The sequence below is a fragment of the Tachysurus fulvidraco genome, chromosome 26 (assembly GCF_022655615.1).
Source record: "Tachysurus fulvidraco isolate hzauxx_2018 chromosome 26, HZAU_PFXX_2.0, whole genome shotgun sequence".
NCBI lineage: Eukaryota > Metazoa > Chordata > Actinopteri > Siluriformes > Bagridae > Tachysurus > Tachysurus fulvidraco.
The window spans coordinates 12362850-12389256 of record NC_062543.1 but is presented as its reverse complement, the minus strand read 5'-3'; the positions used below and the strand labels follow the sequence as shown (position 1 = coordinate 12389256).

General features: G+C 41.4%; 2 protein-coding genes across 3 annotated transcripts; one reads left to right on the top strand and one right to left on the bottom strand.

Annotated features, from left to right (window-relative positions):
• Positions 1 to 1230: 1230 nt before the first annotated feature.
• On the top strand, positions 1231 to 20546 carry rabep1 (rabaptin, RAB GTPase binding effector protein 1). Of its 2 annotated transcripts, XM_027178653.2 has the most exons (19): positions 1231 to 1411; positions 6668 to 6796; positions 7972 to 8175; positions 8774 to 8934; positions 9098 to 9217; positions 9423 to 9558; positions 9831 to 10009; positions 10147 to 10257; positions 11101 to 11523; positions 11904 to 12008; positions 12137 to 12253; positions 12375 to 12473; positions 14232 to 14372; positions 14630 to 14819; positions 15685 to 15696; positions 16890 to 16945; positions 17047 to 17145; positions 17987 to 18103; positions 18439 to 20546. In XM_027178653.2, the coding sequence occupies exons 1-19, from the start codon at positions 1366 to 1368 to the stop codon at positions 18538 to 18540; spliced, it is 2547 nt and encodes an 848-aa protein (XP_027034454.1). In that variant the 5' UTR covers positions 1231 to 1365; the 3' UTR covers positions 18541 to 20546. The 2 variants fall into 2 exon arrangements, with proteins under 2 accessions (XP_027034454.1, XP_027034455.1); XM_027178654.2 differs by lacking the exon at positions 15685 to 15696 and having other exon boundaries at positions 1232 to 1411.
• Positions 20547 to 21191: 645 nt separating this feature from the next.
• nup88 (nucleoporin 88) lies at positions 21192 to 26208 on the bottom strand. The gene is made up of 17 exons (XM_047809142.1): positions 25936 to 26208; positions 25596 to 25765; positions 25329 to 25454; positions 24911 to 24997; positions 24600 to 24767; positions 24286 to 24466; positions 23941 to 24091; positions 23740 to 23838; positions 23564 to 23654; positions 23291 to 23395; positions 23015 to 23173; positions 22642 to 22767; positions 22477 to 22542; positions 22266 to 22346; positions 21995 to 22121; positions 21550 to 21668; positions 21192 to 21400 (listed from the first exon to the last, which is right to left on the bottom strand). Exons 1-17 carry the CDS (start codon positions 26170 to 26172, stop codon positions 21337 to 21339), a joined length of 2157 nt encoding a protein of 718 aa, XP_047665098.1. The 5' UTR covers positions 26173 to 26208; the 3' UTR covers positions 21192 to 21336.
• Between the last annotated feature and the right edge of the window lie 199 nt (positions 26209 to 26407).

The window sequence follows — 26407 nt, the reverse complement described above, 5'->3', positions numbered from 1 at the left end:
AAAAAAAATACTAGGCTGGTGAAGTTATATCTTGAATTTGAACAGCAGTAAAAGTATCTGTATATCTCTTTTCTGGACCCTTATCCTGCACAGGGCTGTAGGGAATCTGGAGCCTATACCAGGCGACCCAGGATATAAAAGGCAAATATACTAAACCCTAAGCCACCATGTAACTATAAATGGTTAAAATACTACAGCATGTACTACAAAATGTAACACTTTGCTTTTTATCCACAATGAGTGTCGGATAAACCCAGTAATGCTGCAGTGCCTAAACTCATGCCACAGCAGCACCCAGAAACATTAATGTCAATGATCTATCATGCAATTGATATCTGGCAAGTGGTAGTCCTGTGTTGCTCAATTTTTATATATAGATATATATGTAAACATATGTACAGCATGTAATATATAATACATCTCATATGTATAATATATATTACATGCTGTGCATATGTTTATGTTTATTTATATATTTATATATTTTATTTATATAGATGGGGTTGTGGTAGCTCAGTGGTTAAGGCTACTGATTGGAAGATCGTTGGTTCGAATCCCAGGTCCACCAAGTTGCCACTGCAGGGCCCCTGAGCAAGGCCCTTAACCCTTAATTGCTCATGTGTATAAACTGAAATAAATCTGGATAAGAGTGTCTGCTAAATGCTGTATATATATATATGTATATGCTGTACACATATATATATGTGTGTTTGTGTGTGTGTGTGTGTGTGTGTGTGTGTGTGTGTGTGTGTGTATATGTACAGCATATTTATTATTTATAAATATACTACGCCCTCTTTGAGTTCAAATGACTGAATTAACAACTCTGCTATACAATGTCAGTTTATTACATACAGTTATCCAAGTAAATGTACTTTAAATGTAGGTGTGTGTGTAAGTGTAAATGATATGTACAGTGAATAAATGTGTATGTGTACACACACACACACACACACACACACACACACACACACACACACACACACATATATATATATATGTGTGTGTGTGTGTGTGTGTGTGTGTGTGTAAATGATATGTACAGTGAATAAATATAAAGGCTATAGCAGTGCAGAGATGTGTGGACATTGTTGAAAAGTACATTTACTTGGATAACTGTATGTAATAAACTGACATTGTATAGCAGAGTTGTTAATTCAGTCATTTGAACTCAAAGAGGGCGTAGTATATTTTTTAATAACATCACATCAGTAACTTTACCCCTCTCCTCCCATTGTGTTCGCGCATGCGCAGTGCGCCTTGTGTCTACAATGACGTTGCCTAGTCTATGGTCGCCTGTTTTGTTTGGCACTCCCTAGTTTTGTTTCTTCGAGCCGGCGATTAAAGGTCTGCCCCGGGGAAGCCATGGCCGAAGAGGCCTCGGGAGCGGCCCGGCCGCCTGAGCACGACGGTAAGAGCCGTGGGACGCTAAACGTTTTAATTTACGGGTTTTTTCAGGTTGAGTCCTTTGCCGTAGGCCTGCGGGCCTGTGCGCGTCCCCGCACTCGGCGGCGCGCAATAAGCCGGTGAACCGCTCGCACTTATTAGCGTTTCGACCTTAGTTTTATGTCCCCTAAAGTCTTTTTTTAAATAATTTGAAAAGCTATCTGATGAGTCTTAGCATGTGCACTTTTACAGTTAATCCTCCTAGCATTAGCCAGCATGCTAGCAGCCGAGCTGTCACTTTGCTGGTGAACTTTGACAGCATCGATTTCACATCTGGGTTTTTTCACTAAAGCACATTTCTGTGTACGATGCTAAAGAACAGATGACCGTTTCAGCTGGATGAGTTTCAGAACAGACACCAGGATTCTGATGCATGTCTGGGATTGCACTTGCATGGAGATGCAATAAACCTGCACATTGCATTCTCTTGTGCAGCTCATCAGCTAATCTGATCCTGGGTCTGTACAGATAACACAGTGACACACGTGCTGGTCACACTCTACATCATATAAAGCCCATTAAAGAAGTGGATTATTTTCAGTGCCACAGTGAGCACGGGATGGATTGATGGATGGATGGATGGATTGATAGATAGATAGATAGATAGATAGATAGATAGATAGAACTTTGTCATTACATAGTACAGGTTCACAGCAACTAAATGCAGTTTGACGTTTACCAGAAGTGCAAAGAGTACAAATGCAGATAAATATGTAAACATATGTACAGCATGTAATATATATGTATATATGTAAACATATTTACAGCATGTAATGCATATAGGTATGCTGTGTATGTAAACATATGTACAGCATGTAATATATATGTATATATGTAAACATATTTAAAGCATGTAATGCATATAGGTATGCTGTGTATGTAAACATGTGTACAGTAAATATATAAAGGCTATAGCAGTGCAGAGATGTGTTTGTAAATGGTTCTAAGGCTATGGCATTGAAAAAATTTGCAGATACTGTTGTAAAGGAACAAGAAATAAAAGGTAATTAGGTTATGGCATTAAAGAAATGAGCAAGCTGAATAAACAAGTCCACTAAATAAATATACATATATACATGAATGTGAAATATTAGGCAGAATATAGAGTAAGGTGTGTATATATAGATACACATTAAAATAGTGCAGAGAATGAGGAGCATAAAAAAACTACAATATGTAATATGTACATTGTTTGTCGAATTGTACAGAAGTTGTATACAGTATTTTTACAGTGGTCTAAGGGTGTAGTGTAGAGTTCAGTAGTGTGATGGTGGATGGAAAAAAGCTGGCCCTGAACCTGCTGGTGCTGGTGCGTATGTATGTTCCTGTATCTCTTTCTTGATGGAAGGAGGTTAAACAGTTTGTGACTGGGATGTGAAGAGTCCGTGATGATGATGTGATCTCTGTGCAGACATCTGCTGTGGTGAAGGTGCTGAATGGCAGGATCTGTCAATACCAGAGCAGTATGGTTTTTGGAATTTGACGCCACCAGGGATCTCCTCACACTGAGAATTATGTTTAAAATGCTTTGCCATTTTAACAGTTGAAATCTTTATTAGGGAGAACAGGGGTGGCTTACCTGAGAGTGTATCTTGCTCCTGCATTTTAATCTACACCAGTTGGCTCAGTGCTTGTACAGCCATGATGTACACTAGATTATGGCATACGGTACTAGTTACAGTACAAACTTCAGTATTGATGTATCCGTACATTCTTACATCTAAGTTCAGACAAATGTAAGGTTGCTTAAGGAGCTGATGACCTTCGTCTCTTATTTAATTGCTTGATCGATTGTTTGTGGTACATGCATACAAGTATAAGTCATTGTAAACTCATCCATGTTCCTGAAAATTGTACGTTAAAATGAAAGAACTGTAAGAAGCTGACCCGTCTTCCAACCTTGGCAATCCATGTGTTCATGGACCCTACTTTGTGCACAGGGGCTTTGTCGTGCTGGAACAGGTTTGCGCCTCTTAGTAACAGTGAAGGGAAATTGTAATGCTATAGCATACAAAGACATTACATACAGCTTTGTGCTCCTGACATTGTGCCACCACTCTGGGAATGAACTACATTTGGTTGTGGTGGTCAGTCGTCTGCATACGTTTAGTCATTCAGTCTGAAGTGAAGCATATAGAGATTCCCTCATCACCTCACTCTTTCTGGCTCATAAAGCAAGGTATGTTTTAATTGACTTGTAGCCAAAGATTCTATTTGGTCCCCTTTGTTTTTTTAATCGTGATGATTGATTTTGTACTTGTTAGATCGTCACATACTTCACAACTTAACACAACTTCCGAGTAGGAAGCGTCTGAGGATCCTTAAAGGTGGGGTGCATGATGTTTGAAAGCCAATCTTGACATTTAAAATCACCAAAACAAACACGCCCACTAACCCAAATGGGTGTCACGCCTGCTTTGATAGCTCCGCCCCACACATACATACGCAACTCATACATACACAACTATTATGGCGAACCTGCTGGGGCAGCTGGCTGAGGGGATATTTTTATCAATAAATGAACTCAATGAGTAATACTATGGTAATACAGATGTGTTTTTGTGGTACTGTGTGTTATACCGTGAAAGGTTTAGCTCCGTTTCACGCTGAAGACGACGTTCAACACCTAGAACCCGAGGCAGAGGTAACGGCAGGTATCCGCAATGTCAATGATTCAACCGCTTTCTCCTAATGTCAGACATGCGCACTGAACACTCTCTCCACCGCATATTGACAAGACACGCCCCTTTCTGCTCATTGGCTACACGTTTGTTTTGTTTGTCGGCCCGACTCGGTTTTCTGAAGCATTTCTCAAACATCGTGCACCCCACCTTTAATCCTTGATGCATTGTGTCTGTAATATAAAAACAGGTATGTCCAAAAAGGCCTTTGATTTATTTCCAGATTTGAGTTTGACTTTTAACACATACTCTTAGGATTTAATAAGAAGGGATCTGACAGTACAAATTTAAGGATTATAGGATGTAATATCTTCGGTGTTTTCGTCATCAAAGGGCCTCTGAAATGATTTGAAAGCGTTACAGAGCTTTTTGTATCTGCCCCTTAGTGTTATGTACACTGATACCTAAGGGGTATTTTTTTTTTTACTTTAGGGTGTGTTATATACAGGAAAAAGGAAATATGTCAATATGCAGAACTGATTCACAGGTCTCAAACTGAAGAGCTGTCAAAGAAACGGTTTCTCCTCTTCCCCTTGGGACATCATGTAAACTAATATGAACTTCACAAGTTCATTAGTGGTCTTGATCTTATAATAGACTTGTCGATGTTTTTTCTACAGTATCTGAAGTTACTTGTAAAAACGATCTAGTGTACATGTAGGACTGAAAGCCATAATGGGTACATTGTTTGGATGGAGGTCGAGTGCGTTTTAACATTTTACCAACTGCCTTTGCTTGGGGAAATGTTGCTGTTTTGAGCAGAGTTCGCATGATGCTAAATGGAAGTAATATGTGTCCATTTAGCTTCTGTATAACATTAGTAGCCCATTAGTGATGGTACATTAATCACATGGTGTAACAATGTTGTCGATTCCAACTGGCAGAAGTACAGCCTTTAAGAAATAATGCTGGGCTGATGTTACAAATTAAAGAGCCCATATTCACCATTTGTGTGCAATATTATATGAAACATATGTAATATAGTGTGTGTGTGTGTGTGAGTGTGTGTGTGTGAGTGTGTGTGTGTGTGTGAGTGTGTGTGTGTGTGAGTGTGTGTGTGTGTGAGTGTGTGTGTGTGAGTGTGTGTGTGTGTGTGTGTGTGTGTGTGTGAGTGTGTGTGTGTGTGAGTGTGTGTGAGTGTGTGTGTGTGTGAGTGTGTGTGTGTGTGAGTGTGTGTGTGTGTGAGTGTGTGTGTGTGTGTGTGTGTGAGTGTGTGTGTGAGTGTGTGTGTGAGTGTGTGTGTGTGAGTGTGTGTGTGTGAGTGTGTGTGTGTGAGTGTGTGTGTGTGTGTGTGTGAGTGTGTGAGTGTGTGTGTGTGTGTGTGTGTGTGAGTGTGAGTGTGTGTGTGTGTGTGTAACATATGCTCAATCCAAAATGGTGTTATGGTGTTTGTAACATTCTATAATGTTGTAAAGTTGCCTTTGGTACAGTGATATGTGCATCAAGCAGGGGAGGTTCTATGTTTTTTTTTTTTTTTTTTGAGCATTACCAGAGTGACTTTGCTGAGGATATAGATGTGTGATGGGGCATTTAGGGCCTTTTTACACCTGGTCACTTCATGTGTTTTCTCTTATCCGATAGCTATCTGATTTGTTAAAACTCTTCCATTTACATTAGGCCACATAAATGCGTCTCGGCGAATCGGATATCGATCCGAACTTTCTACTCCCGCCCAAAACGCAAATATATTTTACCTCATTTCAGGGTAATTAAAACGGAACACACTTTGGTGTATGCGGTTTTCAGAACGCGATCAAAAAGAAGACGGAAAAACTCGTTACGACGGTTACACTACAAAAAACAGCATTTACTGTTTGCTGCGTTTTCGCTGCCGGCAGCAGTGTATTTTAAGACCCAGCGAGACGCCTGGGTGAAAGATCACTTGCAAGTGACGTACTTCCGTTTGGGAGGAGTATAGCGCTGCCGTATGTGGCTTGAACAACCACATTCATTTACACCTGTCCAGCATCCCAGACCACCTCCTGAAGGGGTTTGAATGATCAGATGAATATTCGTCTTGAAAACGTTTCGGAAGGCATTTAGACCTGGTCTTTTTACCATCGGATAGATATCGGATCACAGAAAACACATAAAGTGACCGGGTGTAAAAAGCCCCTTAGATGCCTGAATTTTTCCTGCAGTGTATTTTAGGGCTTTTTTTTTTTTTTTTGGTTGCATATGATCCTCAGTATATCACAAATCAATCAAAAATTCTGGCCAAAACAGTCATACTTTTCTAAAATACTCGAGCGTACACCCAGGATCTACTGTATCCTGGGTTCAATTGGGAGATGAGCTCATAATCGTGTTTAAGAATAACTTCTGAACTGAATTACATGGCTAAATGTTAGTGGACACCTGACTCTCACATTTATATTAGGGTTTTCCCCATACTGTTGCCAGGAACTGAGGTACAGGATGTCTGTGTATACTGCAGCATTACAACTTCCCTTTGCTGGAACTAAGAGGCCAAAACCAGGGTGTTCCAATATAACAATGAAACTATAAAACAATAAAACTATGTTTTATCGCCGTGACAGGGCTTCTCCAGCAGCGTATCGAGGCTCTGGAGAAAGAGAAGTCGGAGTTCCTCAAGCGCAAACAGCAGCTGGAGATGGAGTTCAACCAGAAGCGTGCCAAGTTCAAAGAGCTCTATTTGTCTAAAGAAGGTATGTGTGTTTGTCATGAAATACTATAACATTGCTAAGGTATGTCATTACTTGTGTTCCTGTCGATGACAAAAATCTTGCTCAGGACCCAAAAATGGTTCTCAGGTAGACCTGAGCTTCAAACTCGCAATCATCCAATCACTATGTCGTAGTATTTTATCGACAGTTTTACCAATAAGATTCCAAACTCTTTACCTCCCTTCATTGCCCATTCACAAATGGATTACTAGGAGCAAAGAGACACCAAGAAGCACTGCAGTGGTCTATTTAATAAAAAACTACATCCATCCGTGTAACATCTGGGAACACAAACAAAATCCATGTTAAGGCAGAATGGAAGTTCGATTTGTCTAAAAGTTTACGCAAATAAGTTTTCATCGCTCTTTTTCCACTTTATCATTATCACCAGACTGACTTTTCAAACGCAGCCACATTTTTGCACATTAAATGATTTAACCGATATTTAGCACACAGTCCAGTGCACATTGGGAAGGTTTACCGTCAAACACAGTGCTTGAAAAGATTCTCACTTTAATATATACTCTCATTATATATACTCTGCACCTGCCACGTAATTTCCCCAGACAAAATATGACACGAAAGTGCTTCTCCTTTTTAATTGCACATTTTAGCTTAAACGTGATGGTTAACCTCAGATATGCAAATCGACGTGCTGTCAACACTTTAAATAGTTCTTTCCTGAAGGCAGCAATGACGATTTTTTTTTTTCAAATTGTTCCGAATCATGAAAACGATATACAGACCTTTTTTTTTCCTTCTGCGTTTAGGCGTGTATAAAAACAAAACGAATCTCGAATAAAAAAAAAAACCGTGAATAGCGGCGTAACTGCTTAAACAAGCACCTAAAACATTCGTGTTTAACCACAAACAAGCCTTCATAGTGCTGGAATTGCACTTCTAGTAAAATGTTTGGAAAGAAATGCGTTTCTCAGCTGTTCGACCACTTTTCCACTGAATAACCAGCAGAACCTGGTGGAAGTCCTACTTCAAACATATCCTATAATTTCCCATTAGATAAACCTCCCACTAAAACTCACAAACTACTTGCCGTTTAACGACCGGCGCTTTGTTTAACGGACAGATATTCTTGCACGGATCTTTAAGGCCATGAAAAATCCAAGCCTACAACTTTTTTTTTTTCTTTTTTAATCCAGAGGAGCTAAAGCGCCAGGCGGCATCTCTGGAAAGCGCCCAGGCCGAGCTGAGCCACGTGCACACCCAGCTGGTTAACGCCAAAGCCGAGATGGAGAACATCAAAGCCGTGGCCACCGTCTCGGAGAGCACAAAACAGGAGGCCATCGACCAGGTCAAGCAGCAGTGGCAGGACGAGGTGGCGTCCTTACAGGCCATCATGAAAGGTAGAGGTTTAGGTATAGAGGGTTCGAATTAGATTCCATTAGAGAGCAATGGAAAATCTAAGCCATACCTCGTAATAAAAAAAAAGTTATTTGTGGTTTTTGCTACATTCTAAGATATATTTAACTACAGGAAAGCTTGAAAAGATTTTGATCAGAAGTGTCGATAATGCCAACATCTACCAGTCGTATTTACAACGTATTTTCCGTAGCTAAAATAGACCCCAGACTCGTTTATTTAAATTTATTTGTCATTGCTTTCATTTAGCACTGACATTATATTATAAGGTCAATGGCCTTCAAGAGGAATTCTCAGACCTTGTCCTGTGTGTCACCATTTCATATAATTCTTTCCGTATGTCAGAGGCCTGCTTCAAAGTTAGCTATATTTATTATGTATTGAGCTAATTCATATTCCTTAGTCGAAATATACTTCGATTTTTACATACTTCTAAACTTTTTTTTAATACTTCAATGCCATATAAAATGGGTATGGACCGGAATGCTACTGTTTTCATTGTTATACTTGTATCACACCTATAACAAAGGATATAACGTATAAACGTAGTCCGGTAATGAACAGTTCCCCATCTTTGTTCAGACACGTTGCGGGAGTACGAGGTGCGGTTCCACCAACGCTTAGATCAGGAGCGAGCGCAGTGGGGGCAGTATCGCGAAGGGGTCGAGAGGGAGTTGGCCGAACTGCGGCGCCGTCTCTCCGAGGGCCAGGTGGAGGAGAACCTGGAGAACGACATGAAGAAGGTCAGTGTAGATCGCTAACATTTCCTGCAAATGCAAGGCTAATTAATAGAGTTCCAGTTGTTCGAGTGAACATTTTAAGCGACTGGGTGTACTGTAGTCATGTTTTCTCAGAATAACCGTGAACGGAAAAAATGTGACTGAACGGAAGCCGGTTTCCCCTCAGGCACAGGAGGATGCAGAGAAGCTTCGTTCCGTGGTGATGCCAATGGAGCATGAAATCGCTGCTCTGAAGGCCAAGCTGACGAGTGCAGAAGAGCGGGTTAAAGAACTCGAGGCAGCTAAGGTCGGCTTTTGAGGAAGTGAAAGTTACACTGTCTTTTTATTATTGGTTTCCCTTTCTTTACTCTATTACTGTAAAAATGCCTGATTTGACTTTCCTCTGTAGTTTTTGGAGAATTTTCTTACAAATAAATTTGTACAGATTGTAAAATGTCATACGTGCTACTGTATAAAGTATGACCGTTCCAGTATTTGTTCTTGCCTCACAGGTGAAGGAGCTCAACCATGTCCTCGAGGCTGAGAAGTCGTGTAGGACCGATTTAGAGATGTACGTCGCTGTCCTCAATACCCAGAAATCTGTCCTCCAGGAGGACGCAGAGAAGCTTCGGAAAGAACTCCACGAAGGTGCGCATTTAGTGTCGTTGATCCGACTAGTAATGCTGTCTCACTGGGTGTTTTCATTTAGTTCATATTAAGCAGCTGCACCAGTCCTGATAATAAAAATGTGGCTAGAATAATTTATATATCTGTCTACAGTGTCCCACACCTTGTGCCCATGTCCCCTGTGATAGACTCTTGGTTCCTCGTGACCCTGTGTAGAAAATAATAAGTAGTAGGTGATAGAGAATTTGGATGGATGGATGGCTATCAGCTATAAATTAAATCTATATGTGCAGTGTGTCACATGTTGGAGCTGGAGCGTCAACAGCACAACCAGTTGAAGTACACTTGGCAGCGTGCCAACGACCAGTTCCTGGAATCACAGAGGCTGCTGATGCGAGACATGCAACGCATAGAAAGCGTACTGAGCTCTGAACAGCTGCGCCAGGTGGAGGAGATGAAGAGGAGGGACCAGGTACAACAGCTCACCATTTAGTCAAACGTTAGACCTTTTTATGATGCATTATATTTACTGTCCTCCGTTTACTTTAACTTTGTTTGCTAATCAAATTCGCATGCTGATGTTTATTGATATGAACGCGTTTTATTCAGGAGGAGGACGAGAAGGAGCGGCTCAGTCAGGCTCAAGAAGCTGGTGACGACGATGGTGCAGACCACACCGAGGCCGCCGAGGACTCATTTCTCGGCCTTTCAATAGAGGAGGTACCAAATTCACAGTATTATAAAACACAACACGGCAAAATTCACCATTTGAAATAATCGTTGACTGAATACCCGATCACAGCTTCCCTCAATGTGACTAATCTAGTGCAGTCAGCCAGGGGTGGGGGCTGCACGGAGACAGTCATGCCTTTATTGCGTCAGTCAGCTGTATGGTCTGGTCTTTATCAGCAATCATTTGAGGACTTTGACAGGAAGGAAGAAGTGTTGTGTCCATAGTGAACACAGAGTTTGTGCTGAGCCATTAGATCCTTAGGAGCTCTCAGTTGCATTATTATTAAAAACTGTTGTAGAAATTAGTTACATTTACATTATTTACTGTAGAATGTCACCCAAAGGGGATGAGGTTCCCTTCTGAGTCTGGTTCCTTTTAAGGTTTTTTTTCCCTCACATCCTCTCAGGGAGATTTTCTTTGCCACCGTCGCCTTCGGCTTGCTCATTGGGGATAGGGATATATATACATGTATATTATATAGTATTTAAAATTAGTATTTTAAAATAAATCTTAATCTTTAAACGTATGTATTCATTTATTTAAGTTTCTTCTTATTTTTTCATCTTTTATATATATATTTCCTCTTTTTTTATTATTCTGTCTAGCTGCTTTGAGACAATGTGAATTGTTATAAGTACTATACAAATAAATTGAATTTTAATACTTGGCAACGTTTGAAAGAACCAACACAGGAGGTATATTATAAATTATGACAAGTAGTAAATCTTGCATGTGGAACTGTTTACTTTGTTAAACTTCCACATTTTAGCACTAACTATGTTCACAAGGTCCAGAGAGTTCTAAATTGTGTTCTGTGTCTCTCACGTTAGTCCCACCTGAACCACAGCATCCACAGCTCGATACACTCGCTGGACGAGGACAGGCCTGACTCTTGCGACCTCTGTAGAGACAGTCTCCGTCGAGTGCAGTCTACAGACAGCCTGGGCTCCTCCGGAAACACTCTGCAACCTCAAGGACTCAACCACAAAGCCAAATCAGCCAGCAACCTGGATGAGCCGGACTTCGGCCCGCTGGTCGGCGCCGAGTACAGCCCCTTGGTGGCACCCTCCATCGGCTCCCTGCCTTTTCTACTCACTAAGGACCAGGAGAAGGCAATCAAGGCCATGACACCGGAGCAGGAGGAGACGGCGTCGCTGCTCTCGAGCATCTCACAGCGCCTTGACGCCACTTACCTGCCTCCAGCCGGATACCGATTGGTCAGCGACTCGGAGTGGAACCTGCTTCAGCAGGAGGTAGGAGAATTAAAACGACAGAAAATACGTGTAAATAATATTTCACTGAAATGAGATGCAGTGGTAGGTAAGAGGATAAGGTCATGCAGAAGTGGCCTGTGTTGGAGATTTGAACACCAATAAACACCGGAAAGAAATTGAACAGTTTTGTAACGTAAGCATTTCTTTCAAAATCTGTCCTAATCTTTTCATTTCAAGCATGTGACTGTGGAAGACCCCTAACTGTGGAACATGCAACGACAAGAATAAAACTGTGTGATCATAATTTGTCATCTGAGCTGTTGTGTACGAACCACATGACAAATAGGAACGAACTTCAAAGTCTGTGTGTTACTTAAATATAATACTTTCACACCGTCCATTGTAATTGTTTTGTTCAGCTGAAGAACGCAGGGAGGAAGTTGGGCCGGCGTTGTGATATGTGCTCTAATTATGAGAAGCAGCTTCAGGTCATTCAGGGGCAGGAGGCGGAGACACGAGATCAGGTCAGACAAAAAAAAAACACCATTTTAATGTTTTGTTTTTTTTTTTGCTGTGAACTGTGAGTAGGTTTGAAGCACTCACGGTTCATCGATGTATATAAAATATACATAAAAATCTCTGTCCTGTTTAGGTAAAGAAACTGCAGGCAATGCTCCGGCAAGCCAACGAACAACTAGAGAGGACGATGAGCGAGAAGCAGGAGTTGGAAGACTCTGTGAAGCAGGGCCAAGAAGAAACCAACGCTAAGGTAAGTCATTTTCAGCATCACCGCGTGTCACCTTGTAAACATTTAACAGTGATTAAAAATCTCACACACAGTGGAAATGGAAACACTGATACTTGATGCCTGTCACGGTTGTGTCCCAAAGGTCTCAGCACTAATGCAGAAAGTCCAGGAGTCGGAGTCGATGCTGAGCGCACTACAACAAGCCTTCAGCCAGGCCAAGAGGAACACCCAGGAGCAGATGGTACGGTCGCTTCACACACAGATATAAAGACCAAAACAAAAAAAAACACTAAATGACTATACATTGATATTTGGCTGTAACGGGAGATTTTAGATCGATCTTCCGCCAGTTTGACTCAGGGAGACGCCAATCGATGCGACTACATCTATGCATCGTAAAGTAAATTACCAACTTAATGCAAGTTATACATGGTATTGCACACACTATTATAGATGATATTTGGAGCAATATTACATGTAATTATTAAACTTGATTCCCTTACATATACATTTGATTTTAAGTGTAATTATTACTTTTGATTATGGTGTGATTGTGGCAGGGGAAGAGGTTTCACGTTGGGGGTAAAGAGTTTTTTCCTGTCACCACTTTTGAATAAGAAACAATATCAAGGCTATAAAACTTGTCAAAACTCCGCGAATCACAGAAGTATCAGTGAGAAGTTGAGAACACTCGTTTAAACAGTGCACACACTCGAACTTGATGCACATCACATGTTTTACTATTGATACTGCTTTTAATCGTAATGCAAAGACCGGTCATCGGGACATAAGCTGTCATGTACAATAAAAGCGCCTGCGCAGCGACAGGAACTATCGTTTAACACAAAAAGCCGGCTCGAAGGTGGACCTGCGCTCAGGATTTTTTATTTATTTATTGCGCGGCGTGTGGACGAATTCTTTCTATACACACACTATTTTATTTCTTGATAACAGACCGCTGCTAACTATAACACACCGTTGCCATGGAAAAACAGAGCGTTGCCATGGACATCCAGGGTTCTATCCGTAGAGACGGAGCGCACTATTTTCTTTAGCGGAAGCAATACAATTGTTCAGCGGTTTCGTGTTGCAGCCACAGGCGTACGAGAGCTGTAACTTGAGCAACAGCGCGAAGCCACGAACACGTTCTGAATATTTTAAAGGCGTAACAGCTGATGAAAAAGCAGAGACAATTGTAGACGAAAATGAAGAGAGATTTTATCTTAGTTTTTATTTTATACAAAACATTTTCGTCTCGTCTTTTTTCGTCAACTATAATGCATGTTAATTTAGCCTTAGTCAGCGTTTTTGGACAGCGGTGCAGTCTTGTCATCGTCTCGTCTTGTCTTAGTCATGAAAAAAAAAAAGGTCGTTGACGAACATATTTCGTCTCGTCCCGTCTGACGGAATTAACACGACTGTGCTGCTCTCTGTAGTTCATTTAACAAGTCATCATTCCTTCGTCTGATTGTCAATTTCATGCATGTGTCTAAAAATGGGCTATTTTTTTTTTTTCTCTCAAAAGCCAGCGCTAGACGAGGCAGACAGTATGTGGCAAACGTATATTTGTAACATCCGGCACATTTGTAAACTCTTCATCAGTCATGTCATAAGAAAAGAAAAATAATTAGTCATCAAAGATTTACGACATACTGATGTAATGTTCCAACGTAGAACCCGCAAATAAAAATCTGTCTTTTTTTTTTGCAACGTGATCCGACATCGTTTTGTATCAAGCAGCTCAAATCCTATTGATTTTCTGCATCAGAAGCTGCGGCGAAGGCAAATGAGACTGATATCTCATCTAACCACCTAATCTATCTCATCTATCTCATCTACCACCTAACCTAGATATCAAGCTACTATAGTCAGAGCAAGCGGTTTTCTTTTTCAGCTCAAAATGTGCTCCAGCTTTAAAGCACCCGAATATGGTGTAAAAATCTGCGTAGGCTGATCTGTGTGTGTGTGTGTGTGTGTGTGTGTGTGTGTGTGTGTCCAGGCTGTGCTGCTGAAGTCTAGGGAACAGGTGGCTGAGGAGCTGAGCAGACTGCAGAGAGAAAACGACAGCCTACAGGGCAAACACAGACTTCACCTGACGCTGCAGCAGGATGAGAACTTCCAGATGCCTGCAACCATCCAGGTACCGCTGAGATCCACGTTTCCGAACAGAGCCGCTGATTAAACGTCAGTGATATTTTTTTTTTACGTCGTGGATATTTAAACCTACGATATCCTGTGTACATATATACCTGTGAGGTAATGTTATATTGCTGTTGGTTTTTTTTTAATACGTATCCATGTGATCCTTTTTCAGGATAGTTCCCAATTCTAGCTCCTAAATCATGGATTATGATATTAAAGGGTCTATTTTAAAGTTCAATGTTCTTCACTCCAAAGGAGCTCCATTCATTAGTGCTGCAGTACCGCGAGGACATCGTCTCGGTGCACACGGCATCCGAGCACCTGGAAGAGAAGCTGAAGGCCGAGATCTTGTTCCTGAAGGAGCAGATCCAGGCAGAGCAGTGCCTCAAAGAGAACCTCGAGGACACACTACAGCTGGAGATCGAGGGCTGCAAAGAGGAGATTGGTAAGTGTGTGTGTTTTGTTGAAGCTTCAGGGCCTTCATTATAAGAGGTGTGTGTGTGTATGTGTAGAAGCAGGTTTTAGAAAACTAGGTTGAGGTTGAAGCTGGTTGGACCAACAGGGTTGGTTCCGGATCATAAGATAAGATGGTTAGTTTTCTTGGTGGAAAATTACAGCAGGTTACAAATCCTGGACTTTTCCATCTAGTTAACTTTTTCATTTTCTGATCACATTGCTCTGGTTGACCGGACAGCACAGGACATCCACTTATGTGTTACGTCTGAACCCTTGAGCTCTCAAGCAAACGTTTAAACCAGGACTCGTCAACTGGCTTAATCGTGATCTGAGCCCCAAAAAAAAACGAAGACTTGCAAAGCTGATGAACCGGTTGTTCAGCGACATTAGGTTTCATAAACCGGGACCGGCTTCTGTAGAAGATTCTCAGATTCATCCAATCACTTGCGTTTATGTCAATTATGTAGCTCAAGGCACATCATCAGACTATAGTCTAGCTACAGGGCCAGAGGGTTTTAAAGATCCTGCAATTTTCCCAGCAAACTTTCCAGCAAGCCTCTTCTCCATTTGTGCCTTCATTCTCAATCTGTGATATGTTTTCTGTCATCGCACCAAAGCTTGTGATAAATCGTTGCACCACCCTTAATTGTCAGGAGTGTCAAGTTCTAAACAAACAAGTTCTAGTTGACAAAACAAGTTCTAGTTGTTTGTTGCGATCCAATCAAGGATTAAGAAATTAATTTCTTGCATAATGTCCATACGAAAAGGAGCCAGTTCCTCTCATCTGCTCTGATTCAAATCTATGTTTTTTCCCCCCCTCTCCTTCTCCCTCTTCCTCTATTGGGGACATTCAGACATCCTGGAAGGTATGATTCACCGGCTGAGTGTATAACATGTGTCTCGGCTGTCTGTCTGTCTCTACACCGGTAGTAACTAATGCCATTTTAACTGTCTAACCGTACACATCACATCACGTTAATCTCATCCTAGCACACCGTGTTCCTGAGCGACGGCACCGCTTGCACATCTGCAAGAAAACAACACGGCTATGTGTTTAGACCAAATCTTTGTGTAGCATGTTCTCGTGTGTCCGTTGATGGTGTCAGTCACGTCTGTTGTCCATGTCAAAAAATAACAGTAAGCAAAGGTTATTGCACGTCAATATCTTGCAGAGCCCCGGAGATGAACCGATTACAGAACGAAAGACATTGTAACCCTTCCACAACGGCGATAAGGAACGAAACGCAGGAGTTCTAGATCCTAGTAATCATGCTGTTTTATGAGGATAATCAACGACGTGACCGTGTTGATTATTTTCCAACTGAAGTTCATTTTCAGGTTTTATTCCTCTTATACCACAGCTTTTCCAACGGGATGCACTTATTTCCAGGGATTTCAGAACAGCGTAACGGATATTGTGTCATCGGGTAGGCGTGGCCTATTTGATCATCTAACCCTAACTGTAGTTTTTGGTTGTTTATTTGTTTTCTAAAATAAATCTACCTATATGTCTGTTTTGTCCTTCGTAGTATGCTGTTTTTTTTGTTTTGTTTTTTTGAAGAGGGCATTTTTCCAAGACCTCCAGAAACACACCCACTTTACGTCATGGTAATGAAACCCCTGGAATTTAGTGAATGCCCTTTTCCAACTGACATTTCTCAATAGAAAAGGATGACATTTGTCGCTGACATTTAAAGCAGCTGTAAGCAGATCATTGTGGCAGAAAATTTCCAGTTACCCTGGAAAAAGTATCAAATAAATCTACTAATAGCAAGAATCACCTGATAAACAAAAATTATTTTTTTTTCATACACGTAAAACGTCTTTGTGTATGTTGTTATTATAGAAACGCTAAGCTAGAACACGTATGTTAACAGAATCCTTGCAATCTGAGCTACTGTTATTAGGAACATCCGACCAATCAGATCTGAGAATTCAGCAGCAAAGGCTGTGGTATAATGTCATTGTTCTGATGTGATGTACTAATAATATTAAGCCAGCACTAATGTTCAGGGTGATGTTTTGTATCGCTCATGGGACATTTCATCTTCTATTCCAGCGTCTTTCTCCAGCCTGAAGACGGAGCTGGAACGAGTCAAGACTGAAAAAGAGCAGGTAAAGAACCCCAGCTGAACTGATTCTAAGTAAAGTGGACTGAAGCTGTTTGAATTGGGCTGATCCTGAACTGTTGTGTTTTGTTCTGTATAAACGAACAGCTAGAGAGCAGCCTGACGGATAAGAGCCAAGCGTTAGAAAGCATCCAGGGGCTGAAAAGCAGCTTGGAGGAACAGCTCAAAGATGCCCTCACTAGCAAGGTGCGATCATCCACGACAACACGGATTCACTCATAAAACATCACCTCATGTTCCTCTCTTTTCAATTTGAATACAAGTCAATTTGCATAACTTGAGGCTTTATTTAATGTTCCACCTGATTAAATGTCCATATTTCACTACGAATATTTTTTTATTCGTTTGAAACGGCCGTGACATCGTGTCCAAAAGACGGCTTCCATTTTGGAAACCAGTGTATAAACCTGTGTACAACTAGCCCATCAGATTACAACCCTCGATCTCCTAAAGCTTGTGACGAGCTCATTCTAGAAAAGAACAACACGAATTTCAGACCTGTTTAACAAGACCGATCCTCCGGGTTCCGTTTCACCACTAAAGAGTCGACTCTTTTGACTCCCGAACAGCATGTTTCCGATTTTTTGCAAAAGGTTGTCAAATAAATAAAGAGATGTCACATTTCGTCCACAGATGACATTCACACACCAATTTGGACTGACAAAAAAAAAACAAAAAACATTTGCATCAGCGACTTACATTTTTTATCTCATTTCTATACTACTGAGCAACTGAGGGTTAAGGGCCTTGCTCAGGGGCCCAACAGTGGCTGCTTGCTATTACATCCCCACCACAAAAAAGACTTGAATTATTTAAAAAAAAAAATTGTTGAGTCAAACAAATCTGTGAAGAGACTTAATCCCCTTCACTACGGCAAACATTTCACACCCTGTAAAGTGCCATAAGAAGCGACGTGATTGGCCAACCGAAACCAATCACAGACAGGGGTCAAAACCGACATAAAATCCTTTCAGGAAAAAAGTGATCTAGCTCTGAAGCCTGTCTCTCTTTCTTTATCATAAAACAGACAGCCCTAGAGACTCAAGCGTTTGAGGAAAAGGACAAAGCACAAAGACTACAGACGGAGCTGGATGTCAGCGAGCAGGTCCAGAGAGACTTTGTCAAGCTTTCACAGACTCTACAGGTAAATAACATTTTGTTCAGTTAATTAAAACAGACTTAACCTAATCAGAAGGCAATCAGGGACTGAGCATCCTGGGGACGATTTAGTTAGTTAGTTAGAAACTGCTAGAATGTGTAAATCTTAAAAGCCTTCAGTGAATAAAAACGCTGTTCCCGTAGTGTCGACTTCGGTAGACTCGTTTATGTACCTCGTGCCGTCTAGCGAAAAAAATGAATCAACTCCGAGGTGGTAACAGTGACTGTTCTTCACATTGCTGGTTATTTCCACTAACAGCACACACCACGAGCTTTTCTTTACTTTAATTCTGGCCGTGCTTAAATCTTCTTTTCTCTCAGGTCCAGTTAGAGAGAATCCGGCAGGCAGACTCTTTAGAGCGAATCCGTGCCATCCTCAACGACACCAACCTGACAGACATCAGCCAGCTTCCTGAGACATGATACTTTCTCTTCATCCAGCAGCCTTCTTTCTTTCTCTTTCAACACACCCACACACACACACACACACACACACTTAATTCTCAGATCTCCCAACACCTCAGTACATCTTCTCCAGCTCTTGCTGAGGAGCAGGACACTGGCAATGAGGTAGAATTATTATTATTATTATTTTTTTTTTTTAAACACTGAAAAAAACAAACCGAAACGAAGGGTCTGACACGTGAGAACACTACGACTATTTTCTAAGGCTCTTAGAGCATGTGACAAAATGTGAAACGTCTCCCCCCCCCATTATGCTTCACTCTGTTCCTGGTCTGCTTTCTTCTTTCTTCTACACCATCCGCTGAGCCTAAAGACGGGGACTTATGAAGGATCTGCTAGTAGTATTTGTAAATACGTGTGTGTATACAAAATATATGTATATTGCGTTTAGTTGATTTGGCCGTACACGTGGCTTCCAGTTTTTTTTTTTCTTTTGGTTTTTTTCTTTTTGCGTCCGTGACTCATTTCATATTTCTACCCCGTTGTTGTGTCAGTATTTTTCAAACACTTAGCAGACAAATCGAGGACCTCTCAGCCGACAGATTTTTCAACATCGAGGTCTATCCGGCGGGTCCGATGACATTTTTTTTTAAGTTTTTTTTTCCTGTTCTTCATGTCTGACCCTGGAGAATCTGTCTTGCGTTGATTCATGACAAACTCAGATGCAGCTTTAAGCTCAAAACGAGACGACACTAAATCGTGTAGCCGCTGCTATTGTCCAACATCCAGCAACCCTGTAAAGCTCAGTGAGGTGAGTAACGTGCTCATCAATACTATAAGGAAAACTTGCACGAGATGAGTTAAATAAACGACAAACGTTCTTCGGCTTCTTCTTAAACACCCGAGTTAATCCGTGATCACTTCAGGGATGGAAAAAAATCATCAGTTTATTACTCTCTAGTCTCACGACGTAGCTCGGAAAAAGTCTAACAGGCTAAAGAAAGTTAGCCGACTCGATGTAATAACGTACGCGCGAGCTAACTTGCTAGCTAAAAAAAAAAACAGTCGGTCATCCGAGCACGCTAAATAAAAATTTCGTAAAGGATAGATGACGGGTAAAACTTTGAAAATGTACTTTTAAGTGAATACGGAATGTTTTTTTTTTCTTTCTAAATTTCATGAACTGACAGAGAAAAAAAACTGTAAATAGAACCGCTAAAATCTTAAGACGCGTAAACAACACCGTCATCGCCGGTGTCGTCATCATCGTTCGGGCGCTTTGTCCACTCCTGCATCATGAAGTAAACAGCGCACATGGATAAATTTGTACGAATTATTCAAACCACTTTCATACATCGCTGCTGATTTTCAACACGGTGTTGAAATCAGTTCCAGTGGTTTCCCGCCCTTTTTGGTGCATCGCGTATGGAAGTTATTTAAATGCGACTTTTTTTTTTTTTTCTTCCCCATTCACACGGGATCGTCCAGACATCAGAGTTTACACAAAAAACGCTGTTGGTGAAACGTGGGCAGCACTTCCTGGTCTGAAGTGTTTTGTTGTTGTTGTTTTTTTAAACTAAAGTCTCATCTTTACCTTTTTTTTTTTTTTTAATTTGTCCAAATTCTGTCCATCTCGTGGTTTATGTAAAAAAAAAAAAAAAAATCAACACTCAACACACAGACTACAGTTGTTTTGTTTTTGCTGCTGCTTTCTGCTGTAAAGTCTATTTGACAGGAAAACGACACCAAGACACAATGAACTCTTTCGTCAACTTTCTAACTACCTTTTTAAGATATTCCTGAAGCTCTAAACGATACAACAACATCGTGTGCGAATTCATTGGACTGACCAGTTAATTTTCCTCTAATCCGGTATGGTTTTATGGTTTACTTGCTTTGTGGAAAACCTGTAGTTTATCGACGACGTTAACGGGTGTCGTTCTGTTCGCATGGATGATTTATAAACTGTACTGTGTACATATCTCTGTACATATCTAATAAACCAAACTGTACTTAAAGCACAACTGAGGGGTAGATTTTGGTTGATTTCACACGTTTTCCCCCAACAAAGAGAAATTCTAACAACCGCTTTCACCTCCTGCTCTTTCAATCACACCCTGATACTCTGCTAGAGCTAGCAGGAAGAAGTGATGGCTCTGTTTAGTGAGATAATGCCACAGATGATCATATAGCAACCAGGTAGACAGAGATAGACAGACATAGACAGGGAGATAGATAGAGACATAGATAGGCAGATAGAGACATAGACAGGCAGACAGACATATAGGCAGACAGACAGATAGATAGAGACGTAGACAGACGGGCAGACAGATAAATAGATAGGCAAACAGAGATAGATATATATATATATATATCCACAGACACATTACAGATTAATGTCTAACCTCTTTACCTCTGTTACAGAATGCAGACACTAGAGACTCCTTCCAAACAATTTATGTGAAGCATTAATCATCGCTGATACCGTACACCATGTCCAAATCACAGTATTAGCTATTAATCTAAAAATGGTAACATATCAATACAAGTGATTTAATCTAATAGCGTGATCTGTCTCAATACCAGAAATACCGTCGGCGTCAAATTTATCACCACCTCCTGCCCTAATGAGAATACACCAGTGCTGAATAACCAAGCGTTCTCAAGTGTACAAAAAAAAAAAACACATTTTATTCTTCCCCCACAACATATAAAGAGTCTTGTATACAAAACTATCAGCGAAGAAATCCGACATCGAGGTCGATAGAACGTTTTTGTGGTTTGTGGTCGGCGATCGTTTCAGGCTACAACTCTTCAGAAACTGAAATGGTTCTTGATGTCTTTGATCTGCTTCATCATGTCAGCAATGTGTTCGCCCCTGTGTGGAAAAAAAAATATATATATATATCGGTTCGTGGGTAACCAAAAACAGGTCGGTATGTTGGTCAGTTAGTAAATAAACGAGACAGGAAATAAAAAAAAAAAGTAAAAGTATTATTGTTGTTGTTTTTTTTTTCATTGACTCACTGTTCCTTTAAGACGCCCTGCACACACTTCCTCTGATGGACATTCAGCGTGATGGTAGCTCGAGCTGAATTTGAGCCTTTATCCATCTGCTTCTTCTGGTAATCCTTCTTCATGTTGACCTGAGAAGAAAAGATCATGAGATGAGAAGGAGATCTTCATGTGCAAATAAGCAGACTGTCCAGAAGGCTACTTGAGAGTGGTTAAAGATGCAGATTTTTTGGAAATCCCCTGACCACCATGACCACACCATATGACTCTCATTCTATTCCTTCTTATGCAAGTGCACTACCCATGATGTTGAGTGTTTAAAAACAGTACCTTATGTAATTATTACCAACTGGTTACTTAAGCGGTTGGTAAATGAACGTAGAACTAACTTTAAAGGGTTTGCAGTGCGTAAAGTGAAAGGATGCAACAACAGGAAGTGACATCCGGCGTAACTAACCTGTGTGATGCTATTGCCGAGATGTCGCAGCTGGTCGTTGATGGTCTGCAGCTCTTTCTTCATGTCCTTCTCGCTGTCGGACAACACCGGAAGCTGACTGCGAAGGCTTCCCAGCACGTACTTCATCCTACACACAAAACCGACCCACCCAAAAAAAAACAAACAAACCAGTAACCAAGTGAAAACTAGCAAAATAACTGTGAAGAACTTTTCATTAAGAATGTCTGCACAAAGAAAAGTTATGGAAAATTATGAAATTATGAAAAAAAACCTGTTCATAATAGCTTCCTGTTGATATTTAGCACCCTCGTACTTGTCGGCCAGGCGCTCTGCTGCCTCCCTCAGGCTCTTTCTGTTCAACACAAACCCATCATGAACAAAATAGCGTGTACTGCTGCTGGAAACTAATGACTGACGACCAAAAGTCTGCGCAACGGTATAAATGTATTTGTATTGTTGGTTTTCACTCCGTTCCGTTATACCTCTCCTCCCGGCACATTCGGAGGTCTTCCAGCTGTTTGTTCTTCTGGCTGGTCAGCAGTTTGACTCTGAGTAATAACAGAGAAAATAATCACAGCTAGAAGTAATAGCGCCATGATTACGATCGACGTGTCTATCATAGAGAAACGTCCGGTTTAAAAGTGTACCGTTTTTGCATTTCCTCACGGGCCAGGTCCAGCTTGAGGATGTACTCCTCCCGAAAGACCTGCGTGGATCTGCTCAGTAGTTGCAGACACTCTGGGGTGGGAGTAGAGGAGTCTTTGTCCCCTGACCTGAAACACACACACATGAAAACTCTGAGCAAAAGTCCATGATCGTATTGGAGGTCCAGGATTTTGACTAAATAACAGCTCTATAATACTGTATCAAGTGTGTAATATGTTTCACAGTGTTCTAGGGATTAGGGTTAGGGGCTTTTGCTTCAAAGGACTATCTCCAAACTAAATATGCCTCATAAGTGTTCAACAAAAGCTCGTCCTACCGGAGCGCAAGCCTTTAGACAAGATTTCTATCACGTACCTGAGCATGAGCGGATTGGTGGAGTTGCGTGCCAGGATGTTCCTGATGTGCTGCTCGAACGAGTCGTGAGCCAGTCCACGTAGAGGAGAGCTTACAGAGCCTTCCTCCGCTCCCATCCGTGTACACAGCAGAGGAGGGGAAGGAGGACGCATGGAACTGCTGCAAGGTGAACAGGGAATAGAAGCTCGTTTTAACGTTCGATGTGGGTTTGCGACCCTTTTTCCTCGTAGTATCACGACAAAAGTCTGAGACTAAATAGATTTCGGTAAGTCTTACAGTAAAGGAAGCAGGAGACATTCGTAAGTGCTGGTGATGCAGATCAACGTGGCACCCAGGGACAGATCAGACACGATCCAGAAACCACGAACAGGAGCAGGTAAACTACACACACACACACACACACACACAACAAGATCATGGTTCAACTCGACCTCAGGGAGCGGCTGTGGATTTTTTTTTTTTTAAATATTAGTTGATAAAAAAAAAAAAAAGCGGGTAAAGATTCCATTTATTGACCCTCTGTAGATGTTCAACCCTACTGTTAGTTACCTGCTTGTGAGAGGTTTGGTGCAGAGGATGTGCTCGACTATGCAGCGCTGCTCAGCTGCCAGCTCCTGTAGGCTGTCCTTATCCTCCTCATCTGCACACACACACACACCTTTTTACTGGACTAGAACTAAATCCAAAGCTGTTCACGTTAAAGCAAAACGTCCGCAGCGCCTCACCTGACTGCAAGAACTTGTGGAGTTTGTTGAACCACACGAGTCCTACGCTGTGAACGCCGGCTTCGTGTGTACAGTGGTACCTGTGCTGACACAGAGGGTCTGAAAAACAAACCACAAACAGATACTAAGTGTAAGTGTAGTGTAGTTGAGAGTCACAAAGAGAGTCTGTATTTTTTTTTTCCCTCCTCACACCAGGCTGACCTCCGTGTAACCGGATCGGACAGGTGAAGTCCGAATCTGTCGGGTCGTCGTCTTCCCCAGCGGCCAGTTTGAGAGTGAGCTCCAGCTCTACGCACTCGAACACGTAGAGCGATGGTACTGACTCTGATCCTCGCGACCACCTCTCTACAACCTGCACACACAACAAACATTAAACATAGTCTTATGTTTTTAACGGTACACGATGTTAATGCAAAAAAGGACACAGAAATGACTGATGATTTAATACAAGCATTTACTCGTGGGTGCCAATACTTCTGGAAGTGACTATAACGTATTATGTAGGTTTATTACACCACTAACTGGAGGGCTTCTGTTTGTACTTACTCCACCATCCTCTTCCTCCTCTGCCTCTAACACTACGCAGTGATAGAGGATTCCTGCTTCAGTGGCGATCACAAGGATGTTGGGCACGCAAGGCAGACACAGCACAGCACAGGCGTCGTAGCCGTAGTTATCCTCTGCAGCAGGGTACATGGGTAGAGGACCCAGGAGCTTCCCTATATTACTGACACATACACACACAATAAAAACCCTTATACACTGAAAAGCTTTCAAAATATTCTGAATAATACTTCAAACTGAGGACAATATATGCATAAGAAACAGATTTCTGTGTGTTAACGAACAAGAGGCCTTACGTGTAGGTGAGGGACGTGTAACTCAGAAAGGTTTCTCCGTTCCCATAGAGGATGTATAACGGGTAAACCAGCAGGTCCTCCTTCAGCCGCATGTGGCGAGGTGCGTCGACTAACGGCCCAAAGTCAAACGCCACGGCGATCTCACCCAGAGAGGCTGCATAGGAGCGCCTAGAGGAGAGATGGGAGAGATTGTTGGCGTCATTAACAGTGGGATCCAATATTTATTCACAGTGCATGATTTGAATCTCAGAATAGCTTGGATTAAAATGCGAGTAAATGCAGTGTAGAGCCACAGTGTTGTGTTTGTTTACCCTCTTGGGTGGATGCTGCTCTCCTCCTCAGACTGAGACACTGGAAGCACTCGAGCTGGAGTCTGAGACTCTTTAATACTGTAAAATCTACACAAACAAAACAAAAGCTGTCAAGATAAATACATATATAAAAATACCATAAAACCTAGCAGTAAAAATGAAACTGTTAAATTTGTACCATTTGCCTGTGGATATTTTTTTATATGTTATTTTCTAAAAACAACTGCAAATTCGTATCAATGTAATTTTCTGAAATGTAAACAGGACAATCTAATACTTTTTTCTTTTGTGGGAGAAACCATTTTCTGCCAATACTTGAACTTGAACTCTACAGGTCATCTTTAGGTCAAGAACCTCTTGGATTAAACAACAAGCTTTGCTTGTGTTATTCCGACATGCTCACGGCACGTGCGACTACCTGATGGTGTTGTCTGAGGTGAGCAGTACTAGATGGGGCTCCTCGGTCTCACTGGGATACCAAGCAGCCTGGCGCAGGGTCACGGAGGTCGAACTGGTGAAGAAACGCTCAGCCACAGGAACGGTCCTGAGATCAGACAACTTCATTAGAAACAACAGCACAATTTGTACAAATACAAGTTAATTTATTACTATTTATACCAGGAAAGAAACATTACACAATGGTGGAAGGGTTTTCGGGACCAGCGTGTCACATTTCCGAACTCACCTGCAGTTGATCTGAAGGCGTCCACCTTCAAATTCAGACTTCTTACCCCAACGCTGGGGTAACTCAAGCACTGTTGCCCCACGCTGACCAATAAGAGCAACGTGATACTGAGTGGGACTAAGCAGAACCTGACACACCTCAAATAATGGTGGGTTGATGCACATCAATGTCTGTAAACAAGACAAAACAAAAATCTTAGAGGAAACATGATTAAATACTGTTTCTGACACCAGGAACAATTCTGCCTCCCATTTACAAGCCTAATAACATGATCTAGGTAACTCCCCTTAGCTGTAGAGTGATAAATCAGCACGTTATCTGTATAGTAAACAAATCTTACCTGGTGTTTGTCAGTGTGGGAAACGAGCTCGTTGTTGAGCTGCCGCAGGTTTGTGGTATAAAACACGCTCTCTAAATTATCCCACACAAACAAATCTCCGTTCAGACAAAAGGTAAGGTTTTTAACTATCCTCCTGCTCGTCCCTTGTGGCTCCAAGTGCCTGCTCTCTTGCAGTTTACAGAATATTTCATGACTAGGCAGCGCTTCTCTCCAAAGGTCCACAACCAGCGTCGCCATTTTTTCCGTGTGTCGTCGCAGGGTGATGACGTCAAGGCGGGCTTTAGGGTTTATTGTTTATAGTATAAACTTTATAACTAAATGTGATTTTATTTAGGGAATAACTCAATTTGTTGGTTGGTTGCTCTAATGGTGAATGAAAATAGAAGCAAATATTTTCTTAAATGATGTAAAAAGTCATTTTCTGTGTTAATGAAGGTTGTAGGTGAATAAGGAGTTAAATAAATGGGTATAT